The 13,029-nt window shown below is 36.3% G+C and overlaps 3 protein-coding genes and 1 long non-coding RNA gene across 4 annotated transcripts in view; 3 read left to right on the top strand and 1 right to left on the bottom strand.

The window, feature by feature from the left end:
• Positions 1 to 379, bottom strand: part of LOC104721025 (indole-3-acetic acid-amido synthetase GH3.2-like) — a 2,358-nt gene extending 1,979 nt beyond the window's left edge. The window contains exon 1 of the mRNA XM_010438932.2: positions 4 to 379. Within this exon, the coding sequence (XP_010437234.1) occupies positions 4 to 311 (308 nt within the window). The 5' untranslated portion in view covers positions 312 to 379. The remainder of the gene's footprint in view (positions 1 to 3) is intronic.
• Positions 792 to 1,800, top strand: LOC104721026. The gene is made up of 2 exons (XR_756888.2): positions 792 to 889; positions 1,366 to 1,800. It is a non-coding gene; the product is annotated as an uncharacterized LOC104721026 (long non-coding RNA).
• On the top strand, positions 6,998 to 9,511 carry LOC104721028 (pentatricopeptide repeat-containing protein ELI1, chloroplastic-like). The gene has a single exon (XM_010438934.2). It carries the CDS (start codon positions 7,253 to 7,255, stop codon positions 9,245 to 9,247), a length of 1,995 nt encoding a protein of 664 aa, XP_010437236.1. The 5' UTR covers positions 6,998 to 7,252; the 3' UTR covers positions 9,248 to 9,511.
• Positions 9,542 to 11,528, top strand: LOC104721029 (cytochrome P450 81D11). Its single transcript, XM_010438935.2, has 3 exons — positions 9,542 to 10,085; positions 10,238 to 10,621; positions 10,719 to 11,528. Exons 1-3 carry the CDS (start codon positions 9,588 to 9,590, stop codon positions 11,331 to 11,333), a joined length of 1,497 nt encoding a protein of 498 aa, XP_010437237.1. The 5' UTR covers positions 9,542 to 9,587; the 3' UTR covers positions 11,334 to 11,528.

Consider the following 13,029-nt stretch of genomic DNA (forward strand, 5'->3'; position numbering starts at 1 on the left):
TCGGTGATGGGGTGAGAAGACAAGATCGGAGAACGATCACCATTGGATATACGTTGAATCTCCGTCTTCAAATCTTCATACGTAACCACCGGAACTTTGCTCTTAAACGTTTTCCGATCAACGGAGCCGTTAAGACCGAACCGTTTGAGATATTCGGTGTCCGAGTTACGACTTAGTATCTCTCCAAGAACCTTCTCTTGAACGGAGTCAGGGTTCCGAGTCATCTCCTCAATGAACTTGAGAGCCTTGACGTCTTTCTCAGAGGTCGTAGGTGAAGACATCCGAGATTGAAGAGGCGAATCAACAGCCATGATTGATCGAATGTTTCTTTCTTTCTTTCTTTCTCAAAAAGCAAAGTGTTGTGTTTAATATTAGCAAATGCTTTACTCGTTTTGATGAGTATAACTCGGCGAAGGGAAGGCTGTATTTATAGAAGGGGGGAGTTCCACGTCAGCGATGTCCACGTGGACGAGAGTATTTTTGGTTAGATATTTGACTTGATCTTTGTTTGTCACAGGGTTGTAGCCGAGACGGGGGACAAAAGGTACAGTCGACAAATAAGCTAATGCCAGTTTATGGAGACATACGAGATGTTAAAATGGGCTCAAAGCCCGCGGGCATAAACGGGCCTGTTATAGGAATTTAGGCCCGTGACCCGTTTAATAATACTGTAAAATAAAAGGGTATTTAACGGGTTAACCCGTTTAAACCCGCGGGCGTAACGGGTCAGGTGAATATTAAACGGGTAGCCCGTTTAATATTTTTTCTCCTGATTTATTTTTCCAAACGATGTCGTCTCTCCATTCTCATCTTCTTCTTTTCTCCGAAACTTCGTCACTTTAGATTAGGGTTCAGTTTTAAGGCTCCGTCGTTGTATGAAGTCGGAAAGGTTAGTTCAATTGTCTTCAAAATCTTTGCTCAGTTCGATTCTTAAATTCGTGGGTCGTGTTCAAAATTTCGAATTGATCGATGCTAAAACCAAACCTAGCTAGCACGATTAGTTTTTTTTTTTCAATTGAAGTTATCGATTTGGTAGATTTCTATAAACTTATTTCAGGTTTAGACATGAGACATAAGAACATTGTAAAATCTCTCTTCTTATTACTTGTTAATGCTTCGTTCTTCACCTAAATGATAATCGCTAGCTCTAAGATGTCCCAATTTTGTTTTTACGATTTTGGATTCATGCTTATTTTACCAGATAGAGATCATATATTGTTAATTAATCCTCCTGACTTTTACTTTGAGCAAATGAGCAAATCCTTTTTGTGTTAATTAGTTTGTTTAATTGGATTTGTGGGTTATTGAGTTTTTGATATCCAGGTTTGTGTAATGTTGTGTTTTTCATATTTGGGTTTGGTGAAGGAGGTGGAGGAGAAACACCGAGACGTGAAGGAGGTGGAGGAGAAACACTCTTCTCAAAGAAAAAAAAAAACACATATAGTGTAAACGGGCCTAACGGGCATATACGGGCCTAAGTAATTAAAACGGGTTTTAGATAAACGGGTATCAAATTTAAACGGGTTTAAATGGGCATTCAATTAAAGGGGCAGGGTCTAAACGGACAGGGCCTAAACGGGTCCGGGTCACCCATTTTAACATCTTATTTGACCCACATGTCTCTGCCACGTAAGCGTTTGGCAATGTTTTGGTTTTTGTCTTATATTGGTCATAGGCGTCGTTCTGGACTTACGTGGCTCTATTTCTTGTGACTCGTTCTTTGTTCGGTCGTCGATAACGACGGTCAAATACTTATAAGGTTTGCTTATAACGCTAATAACGGAGTGACTTTAAAACTAATTGTGATTTAAGCTTTTCTTTAATTAGTAGAATAAATTGTAGGTTAGGGGATAATGTTGTTAGTTTTGGAGGCAAGTCTATGACATATTTAAAAATATGTTATTTAGTGTGAATATTATTATTCTATAGAGATATCAAATCGTCTAAACACCACGCTGATTATGATTTTGATTAGTATTTTTATATGGTGTTATTGTTTTCAATATTAAACATATATGTTGTAGTTGACTGTTAACTACAAGCCTAATACACCATTATTAACAGCTGGTTCAGTTCACATTCATCATCTCTCTACTAGTTTGTCTTACATATCAATCTATAGCATATATATATATAAGTATAATATCATCGTACTTAGTGTTAAAATTGTTTAATACTCTAGTTATAAATATCACACATACAACCTCCTAGGACGGAGGAGAATCCGGAATTTCAAATCCTATGAAAAGATGTACAGATTCACGTGTATGATCTGAAAATAAAATTTAAAGAAAATTGCAATGAACTAAAAGTTAATGGTCCGTGAAAGACAGAGAAACATATAACACAGTCCCAATTAGACTGCTAATTTTTTTTACTAAGTATTGTTATTGTAGTTAATTATTTTATAGTGTGAACGGTGTGCATTTTTTTTAGTTAAAATATAACAACTACAAACTTGAGATTTTTTAGTCATCTAACTTCAATCTATTATTGATTTGAAAAAGCTAATACTCTTTAACATTAATTTTAAACAGTATTGGTGCGATCAATATATCTTAGCTAAAAGGTAAATAAATTAAATTAATTTTAGAATTATATAGCTTAAGCAATTGTTTTACTAGAACATTGTTAAAGTGTTCATCGAAGTTAACAGGCAAAACATAATAATATAAAACAATGACAACCCAACTTTTATAAATATCAGCACCGTAAAAGCAAAGAATGGTCTGTATGGACGTTTCATTTGAATTCATGATCGTCGCTCGTGCTGTACCCTCCCCAACTTGCTCCATTAAATTCCTTGGTTTTGTCTGTCATTTTTTTCACGAAAATTTGTTATTTGTTCTATATAAATAACAATGGTAATTATAGAGCACTTACGTCACCATTCTCCTTTGAAATTTGGTTTCGAGACTTTTTAATCTTCTACTTCCATCTGCCCAACAAGAATTACAAAGGTCTAAAGTTTAATCATCCCGATTATAAATGGTATTCCACAATGCAGATTGAACTACGTTGTAAATATGATTAATTAGTAGAAAAAGATTTTTCGAATAATGAGTTAACAAAATGAAATAGACTAAAACTGAAAGTCAATACATACAACACTAGTTTTCTTCATTAATAGTCTATTTGTTTACCATATATAGGACACTGTCATTTTTTTTGCTAAATCACTGTAAATATTTTTAAAAATTAATGCATCAGCTGTATATATAGATTTATGTTTTGACAAAAAAAAATAATAATAATGCATATATGTGATATTATAATATGATTTCGGTCATGGCGTTGGATTGCTTGACATGTGGGGCTTGACTAAATAGTACTAATACTAACAATAATAGTGTGATTGAAAAGCCGAAGGGATCAATAATTATGAATAACTTAACGAAATGAAAAGAAGATGGTCACTATTATAGGAAGAGGCTAATCGCACATTATCTTTGATTAGACATTTCGGGAACAACTTTTCTTCTGTAGAACAAATTGTTCATTAGAATAGTCACTTCACCTATCTCACTTATATAGTGATGTTAGGATTTTCTTTGACGGCATTAGGATTTTTTTTAATATGAGTAGTAGCCTAGTAGGTATAATAAACTATTCGAAGGCTCATATTTTCTTTTTGAAGGCTGATTATTTACTCACTTAATAATATTCTTGTCCCCTATATTGATATTAAACTTTAATTAATTAACATGTACTTATTTTACTTTAAATTGACTTCGCATGATTTAAACTAATATATATAATGGTAAGAACAAAGTACATAAAGAATAGTATTTTATCAAAAATAAATGGTAAATGAATAATACGATTTCAAATCTGAATATACAAACGGAGTTATAAAATTTTAACTATATAACATAACAAAACCTATAAAATTTAACTATATAACATAACAAAACCTTAGTCGGTATTCTTAGGTACGTACACGTTCAATAGTCAATACTATACAGTACGCATATTGACTATGGTTAACAGACCCTTGAATTAGGTAGGCAATAGTACTACTAAATGATAATATTCCACGATGCCATTTTAATATCCTAAAATTAATTTGTTAAATTTGACAATTAATCAAAATTTAGAGCTCGCACGTTTAGTGCAACTTATCCATTTACAGGACGCCATTGTTGAATGAGTGATAATGTCATGATCATTGGATTAGTTTTGGCGATAACCAGGAAATTTTATAGAAAAAAGTTCAAACAGCAAAAACAAATATAGAATAATAAGTTTTTTGTATGCATCTATTAACATACTAAAAGGCAATTCTCATAAATACCATTAAAATATATTTTTACCAAAAATATCACACTTTAGTTTTTTTCCCAAAAATATAACTAAAATACATTTTTTTGTAAATTACCACACAATTAATTTAAAATTTTAATATTCAAAATTAATTCCTAAATCCTAAATACTAAATGCTACCTCCTAAAAACTATACTCTAAAATAAATTTGTCAACCCAAACTTAAAAAAGGAAATTTTACACCTTCAAGAATTTTTTTTTTTTGTGTTTGTAGTATTTTTTGAAAAAAAAAAAGAAATTTGTGGTATTTTTGGAAAAAAACTAAAGACAGTTTTTTGAAGAAACATTTTTTTAGTGGCATTTTGAAGAATTCCTCCATATTAAATGATGCAACTTTTTTAAAAATCTGTATATTAAATATTAATTCAATTTTCGTGATTTCCTTGATTATTAGTTAAAATCATCGAATACTAAACTGTGTTTAATTTTGTACAAGAAAACAAAATTTGACCAATTCAAATTCTTGCTCAAAATGACAAAAGAAAAGGAACACGATTCTATGTCAAAGAGAGGGATGTCGATATCCAAAGAAGGCATGGCGTTACATTGCTGACGATATATTTTTTTTCTTCTCTTTTTTTCGTTGCTGACGATAATTAAGAAGATATCTTTGGATAATATAGACTTGGGACCCTTTTTGACATCAACCATTCCGCTATAATTTCGACAACTTTACGTTTTCCTGTACGTATATATATACGACAAGTTTTGTTTTGTTTTTTTTTTTTTTTAATTCAAACTTATCAACACACAAACAAAATATACCGCACGCGAGGTGAGATGATACGAAACTCACCAATTATTTACAATGTTATAACAACCCAAGTCTTTTACATGTTTACGTAATGCACATGATCGTGGAAAGAAAGAAGCCAACAACTAGGTAGAACAAGAGAAATACTTGACGAATCTAAAGGAGTAAGGGTATTTGTATTATTAATTACATGCAATTGAGATTGCTTTTGAATCAAACACGACTCTATCCTTATATTTAGTTATATGCCATAATCATAGCTTAACAGAAGTGCTAATCCTGAAAATAATTGGTGCATTGTGAAAAGATAAATAGGCACATGCATGCACGTCGCCATACTTAGGTCCCATTAATTCAATCTGTCTATATATATGTATATATCTTTACTGCATGGATGTGTACATATCCCTGTTTAAAGAAGTAGACACACTTTACGTTGATATGTCACTATTATTTTCACCATCTAGGAATAATATTGTTTTGAAATAATTTGATTTTTTTTTTCTTTCTTTCTTTCTAAACCATAATGATCGAGCTTTCAATGAGCGAACATACAATGCATTTTAAAAAGGCAAAAGCATGAGTTTTTTCTTCTTCTTTTCTTTCGACAATTGTACATGTTTCGGGTCGGGATCAAAGATATCGTAAGGACAAAAGCATAAGTTTATGGGCAAACACTGTCGTTGTTTAATCTTTACAATTGTCCTGTCATTTCTGTTTTTATTTTTCTTTTCTTTCTTACATTTTTGGATAATTTTTTGCTGTAAAGTTAAATATATAGTGCAAATCATACATTATTATATATGTTCCAAAATAAATTCGTCTTTTGCTCACAAAAGAAAAACAAATCGTCTATATATAAGAAACCAACCTTTCTATAGCATCGGTTTATCAAAGACGTTGAAATACAGGCCAATTAAAACAATGATACTTTAATCCGTTTTTATAAACTTCAAAATGTTTGAATAAACTTATATACTTTCTGACCAAAAGAAAGAAAGAAAAACAAAACAAGTTATTTCAAAATATTCCAGTTGACTATGATCAGGAAATGTTACTCGTATACGAAACCGCCTCCAATTTAACAAATCTATCTATCTATGATCTATCAAATAATCCACGATTTAATTTTTCAAACAAGGAGAGAGATTAATATCAGTCCGTGACATGCATGTTTTTTTATTCAAAACGGCCACGCAGAAAAGTATTTATATATAAGTGACTAGTTTACATGCGTAGTTTGTTATAAATATATCTAGGTGATGGGTTCGCCAATATGTATAATAAAGCTAAAAACAATTGTATAGGTTTCGAGGTCAGAGGGCTTGTGAGATATTAAAACTTAAATAATAAACGTATACGTAACATATACGTTTATTATACCACCAAGAAAGAATGGACCGAGTATGGTATAGTATTATGACAAACTACGCCGTAGCAATCCAACTACCGAACAGTTTCTATTCATGAGTCGCTTTCGTGTCCGGGACACGTCCAGTTTCAGTGTTCATTTCTTTCTTATATTCTCTACTTAAAAAAAAAATCTAAATAACCTATAACAAAATTTGTTATAGTCTTGGTCGTTGTCTTTTTACACTCGTGTTATAAATAAAATGTATGGTTATAACAAAACCATACGTTTTAATTTCTAGACCGTGTAGTTTTATATACTAGATTCGAACATTAATATTTGAAATTGCACCCGAATATATAGTTTCTTATGGAAATTTCCCTTGTTCCTAATTTCTTCACGTAATTTATAGCAATTATATAAAGAATTTAAAACAGAAGTTGACGGGAACGTCACATGACCAAGGTCGGAACAGAACATAGCTTTAGTTTCTGTAGACACAATTAATATGTTTCTTCTTCTAACACCTTTTGTCTCTTTCCCCTCTTTTCACTTCCCTCTAGGTTTAGTCTCTCTTCGACTTTTTCTTTCTTTTAATCACAATTCAAATTTAAATTTCTTGACCATTACTTTAATTGTAGGAACATTCATGTATAGTAAATTTTATTTGATCTCTTTGTTCGACCAAAAATCTTTCCTTGATCTCTTTGCCCCAACCAAAATCTTTTAATCCCTTTAGTTTACTGTATGCTATCTGTGATGATGTAACTTGTAGGCTTCATTTTTCATAACAGGCTGGGCTCATAGTACATATCAAAAACGTAATGGGCCTATTCCATTTACATATGGGCCTAAATTTCCTCAAGGTAACATTCATTATTTTATTCAAAGAAATATCCATCGCCGAACCGATGGCTTCGTCACCACTTCTCGCCACGTCACTACCGCATAATCAGTTAACCACCACCGCCACCGTAACCGCCGGTAGATACCGCCTTCCGCCGCCAGAGAAACTTGCAGTTCTAATCGAAAAATCGAAATCAGTAGATGAATTGCTCCAAATCCACGCAGCTATTCTCCGTCATAACCTCCTCCTCCACCCTCGTTACCCGGTTTTAAACCTCAAGCTCCACCGTGGATACGCTTCTCACGGCAAAATTCGCCACGCGTTGGCTTTATTTCACCAGACGATCGATCCAGATTTGTTCATCTTCACCGCCGCAATCAACACTGCCTCTGTTAACGGCCTCCATGATCAAGCTTTCTCGCTTTATATTCGATTGCTTTCTTCTGAAATTGCCCCCAATGAGTTCACTTTCTCGTCGATTTTGAAATCATGCTCCACTGAGTCCGGAAAAGCTATCCATACCCATGTTCTTAAACTCGGGTTGTGGATGGATCCGTACGTGTCGACTGGTCTCATCGACGTTTATGCGAAAGGAGGAGATGTAACATCTGCCCAGAAAATGTTCGATAGAATGCCTGAGAGAAGTCTTGTTTCGTCTACAGCTATGATCACTTGCTACGTAAAGCAGGGGAACGTTGAGGCTGCGAGAGCTTTGTTCGATAGAATGTGTGAGAGAGACATTGTTTCTTGGAACGTGATGATTGATGGATACGCTCAACATGGGTTCCCTAGTGACGCTCTGATGCTTTTTCAGAAACTGTTGGCGGATGGAACATCGAAGCCTGATGAAATAACCGTTGTAGCTACTCTCTCGGCTTGTTCGCAGATTGGAGCGCTTGAAACTGGGCGTTGGATCCATGTTTTTATCAAGAACAATCGTATTAGGCTCAATGTTAAAGTATCCACGGCTCTGATTGATATGTATAGCAAATGTGGGAGCTTGGAAGAAGCAAGTTTAGTGTTTAAGGAGACTCCGAGGAAGGATATCGTGGCGTGGAATGCGATGATTGCTGGTTATGCAATGCACGGTTATAGCCAAGAAGCGTTGAAATTGTTTGATGAGATGCGGTTTGTTACAGGGTTGCAGCCAACTGATATAACTTTCATCGGAACACTTCAGGCTTGTGCTCATGGTGGATTAGTAAACGAAGGGGTGAGACTGTTTGAGTCAATGGGACAAGAGTATGGGATTAAACCCAAGATCGAGCATTACGGATGCTTGATCAGTCTGCTTGGTCGTGCTGGTCAGCTGAAACGAGCTTACGAAATCATTAAAAACATGAAAATTGAAGCTGATTCTGTCTTATGGAGTTCTGTTCTTGGAAGCTGTAAACTTCATGGAGATTTTGTGGTAGGCAAGGAAATTGCAGAGTATCTCATTGGACAAAACATCACAAACTCAGGAATCTATGTTCTGCTTTCAAACATATATGCATCAGCGGGTGATTACGAAGGTGTTGCAAAAGTGAGAAACTTGATGAAGGAGAAAGGAATCGTGAAGGAGCCTGGTATAAGCACAATAGAAATCGATAACAAAGTTCATGAATTCCGAGCTGGAGACAGAGAACACATGGAAAGCAAGGAAATCTACACAATGCTAAGAAAGATGAGCGAGCGGATCAAGTCTCATGGTTACGTTCCAAATACAAACACGGTCTTGCAGGATCTTGGAGAAATAGAGAAAGAGCAATCTCTACAAGTTCATAGCGAGAGGCTCGCGATTGCTTATGGTCTGATCTGTACCAAACCGGGAAGTCCCTTAAAGATATTCAAGAACCTACGAGTGTGTTCAGATTGTCATACAGTGACGAAACTGATATCCAAAATCACGGGACGTAAAATCGTCATGAGAGATCGGAATAGGTTTCACCATTTCACGGATGGTTCCTGTTCTTGTGGCGATTTCTGGTAAAAACGAACCAAACCGCTTACACATTATACTTTGTACATGAAAACTGATTTTTTAGTGAACAAATTTACGAGTAATAACTTTTCAAAATTTCTTGAAGAATGACTTTTTTTTTTTTTTTTTTTTTTTGACAATCCAATAATTTGACTTTTTTAATTCTCCCCGTTACTGTGTTTTGTTTTTCTAGAACATTGAAGAAATATATACGGGTCAAAGACAATGAAGTCACATAGTCAATACTAAAATCAAAATTGGTTTTTGTTTTTATAATATTTGTCCAAATCTATTTAACTCCACAAAATTGCTTTCATCACTAACCCAAATAACAGAAGAAGATCTAAATATGGAAACCAAAACCCTAATTTTATCAATCCTCTTCATTCTCCTCACGCTCAAGTTCTTGATCGGGAAACTCAAGCGAAAGCCAAACCTTCCTCCGAGTCCGGCATGGTCGTTACCGGTGATAGGTCACCTTCGTCTCCTCAAACCACCGATTCATCGAACTTTCCTCTCACTCTCTCAATCCCTAAACAATGCTCCGATCTTCTCCCTCCGACTCGGAAACCGACTCGTTTTCGTGAACTCGTCACACTCGATCGCAGAAGAGTGCTTCACCAAGAACGACGTCGTTCTCGCGAGCAGGCCAAAATTCATCCTCGCTAAACACATCGCGTACGATTACACAACCATGATCGCAGCTTCTTACGGTGACCACTGGCGAAACCTCCGCCGTATCGCCTCCATCGAGTTATTCTCCAATCACCGTATTAACAGCTTTTTGTCTATTCGTAAAGACGAGATCAAGCGACTTGTGTTACGTCTCTCCAAGAACTTTTCACAAGTAAGAGAGCTTTAAACTTAATTAATTAGATCTTGCTCACGAATTTGGATTTAATTAGTGGTTAATTAAATGATATGATTTTGTTTATTGTTTCTCTAACTATACTCTGTTTTGTGGACTCTGTTTTGTGTTAATCATGACATCATCTGTAGGAGTTTGCCAAGGTGGAGATGAAGTCGATGTTATCTGACTTAACATTCAACAACATCATCAGAATGGTTGCTGGAAAACGTTACTATGGAGACGGTGTAGAGGACGATGCGGAGGCTAAGCGAGTTCGGCAACTTATTGCGGATGTGGTGGCATGTGCTGGTGCTGGAAACGCTGTTGATTATTTACCGGTTTTGCGGTTCGTTTCCGACTACGAGACGCGGGTGAAGAAGTTGGCGGGTAGGCTAGATGAGTTCTTGCAAGGATTGGTTGATGAGAAACGAGCAGCTAAAGAGAAGGGCAATACCATGATCGATCATTTGCTAACTCTGCAAGAATCTCAACCCGATTACTTCACTGATCGTATCATCAAAGGAAACATGCTTGTAAGTAGCCGAAATCTTGGAACGTGTTAGCTTAGTTTGGTTACATTTTGGTGTGGAACGTGTTGGTTTAGTTTCGTGTATGTGTTCAACTCTGCAGGCCTTGATACTGGCAGGGACCGACACATCAGCGGTTACGTTGGAATGGGCGTTGTCGAACCTGTTGAACCATCCTGAGGTATTGAACAAGGCGAGAGATGAAATCGATAGAACGATCGGTTTAGACAGGCTTATGGACGAATCAGACATCTCAAATCTGCCTTATCTTCAGAACATTGTGTCTGAAACGTTACGCCTTTACCCTGCTGTCCCGATGCTGCTTCCTCACGTTGCGTCAGAAGACTGTAAAGTTGGGGGATACGATATGCCGCAGGGTACGATACTATTGACCAATGCGTGGGCTATACACAGAGATCCTCAGCTATGGGATGATCCTACAAGCTTCAAGCCAGAGAGGTTCGAGAAAGAAGGAGAGGCTCATAAGCTAATGCCGTTTGGGTTAGGAAGAAGGGCGTGCCCTGGTTCCGTACTGGCTCTTCGGCTAGTAAGCCTGACTCTTGGAACACTGATTCAGTGTTTGGAATGGAAGAGGATTGGAGAAGAAGAAGTGGATATGAGTGAAAGCAAAGGAGGCACAATGCCTAAAGCCAAACCTCTGGAAGCCATGTGCAGATCACGTGCCTTTGTTGGTAAATTCTTCCACGAGTCCGCTTGACTTCTAGACTTTTAGGTAATGCCATTAGTAATGTCTACGCATACTTAAAAGATTATTACTAGTTTATTATGTCTGTATGTTAAATGGGAACACATATACATAAAGTCAGTGATAAATCAACACTTACTGTATTTAATTTAAAATAAAATGTTTGTTTAAGTCTAACATTGTATAAAAAGTGTTGCTAGTTTAGTTTCTGTGTAATGTTTTTATTTTTCTTTTAATAATATGGGGATTTCCCCGTGTTCTTACCAAAAAAAAAGTGTTGCTAGATTTGCTTTCTCTAGAAAGCTCTAGAAAACTCTAGAAATCTACTAACGTTTTACTTTGCATTGAGTAAAATAGTCAAATTAACATATCTACTAACAATTAATTTGACTCATGAAATTCATGTAACGGCTACATCAAATGAGTCCATTTGTTAGAATCAATTTGGTTATCTGTTAAAACACTCACCACCACTCACTCTATTTAAGGCTACTAATATGTCAACTAACGTAACATCGTCACTCACCAAAATCCATCGGGAAGAAGAAGATCAAATATGGAAGCTGTAACTCTAATTTTCACGTTCTTTTCTTAATTCTCTCTCTCTCATTTCCTCTTCGGAAGAATCAAGCGAAAGCCTAACCTTCCTCCTAGTCCTGCATGGGCGTTACCCGTGATCGGTCACCTCCGCCTTCTCAAGCCCCCGCTCCACCGTGTTTTCCTCTCCGTCTCTCAATCTCTAGGCGACGCTCCCATCTTTTCCCTACGTCTCGGCAACCGACTCATTTTCGTTGTCTCTTCACGTTCAGACGCCGAGGAATGCTTCACGAAGAACGACGTCATACTCGCGAACCGACAAACCACAATTTCCACAAAACACATCTCGTACGGCAACTCAACCTTGGTCTCAGCTTCGTACAGCGAGCACTGAAGAAATCTCCGCCGCATCGGCGCCTTAGAGATATTCTCGGCTCATAGACTCAATAGATTTTCTGTTATTCGCCGTGATGAGATCAGGCGGCTTATAGTTCGTCTCTTACGGAACTCTTCATACGTAAGTGAGGTGACGGCTTATAGTTCGTCTCTGACTTAACATTCAGCAACATCATTAGAATGCTGGCTGGAAAATCTTACTACGGTGACGGTGTAGAAGATGGCCCCCAGGCCAAGCGCGTGCGGCAGCTTATCGCAGATGCGATGAGTTCTTCTGGTCCTGGAAACATTGCTGATTATATACCTATCCTGAGTTGGATCACATATTTCCGAGAAACGGATAAAGAAGTTCGCCAATAGACTTGATGAGTTCTTGCAGGGATTGGTCGATGAGAGACGAGAAGGAAAAGAGAAGAGGAAGAACACGTTGACTTGATGAGTTCTTGCAGGGATTGGTCGATGAAGGTCCAGGACTCACAATGCCTAAAGCTAGACCGTTGGTGGCCATGTGCAGGCACGTGCCGTTGTTGTTAAAATCCTACCCGAGTCCACTTCAGTGAAGACTCGTGTAAATTGCAAACATGCTTAAGCAACGGTTATATTTGTGTTATGAGTGTCTTGTGTTATTCGTACTAATGTATTTTTTTTTTTTTTTTAAACGAAAATTTTGTTATGGTCCAATGTTTTTTTTTTTTGAACAAATGGTCCAATGTTCAATATTATGTAATACATAAGGAATTAAACCCTTTTCAAACAAAAAAAAAAAAAAAAAAAA

Source organism: Camelina sativa, chromosome 11 (assembly GCF_000633955.1).
Source record: "Camelina sativa cultivar DH55 chromosome 11, Cs, whole genome shotgun sequence".
Lineage (NCBI taxonomy): Eukaryota > Viridiplantae > Streptophyta > Magnoliopsida > Brassicales > Brassicaceae > Camelina > Camelina sativa.

Excerpts from the sequence above, each read along its gene's own strand:
- LOC104721029 (XM_010438935.2), top strand. The coding sequence starts at position 9,588 with ATGGAAACCAAAACCCTAATTTTATCAATCCTCTTCATTCTCCTCACG. Across the intron at positions 10,086-10,237 it reads TCTCCAAGAACTTTTCACAA|GAGTTTGCCAAGGTGGAGAT; the intron begins GTAAGAGAGCTT and ends CATCATCTGTAG. Across the intron at positions 10,622-10,718 it reads TCATCAAAGGAAACATGCTT|GCCTTGATACTGGCAGGGAC; the intron begins GTAAGTAGCCGA and ends TCAACTCTGCAG.
- LOC104721028 (XM_010438934.2), top strand. The coding sequence starts at position 7,253 with ATGGGCCTATTCCATTTACATATGGGCCTAAATTTCCTCAAGGTAACA.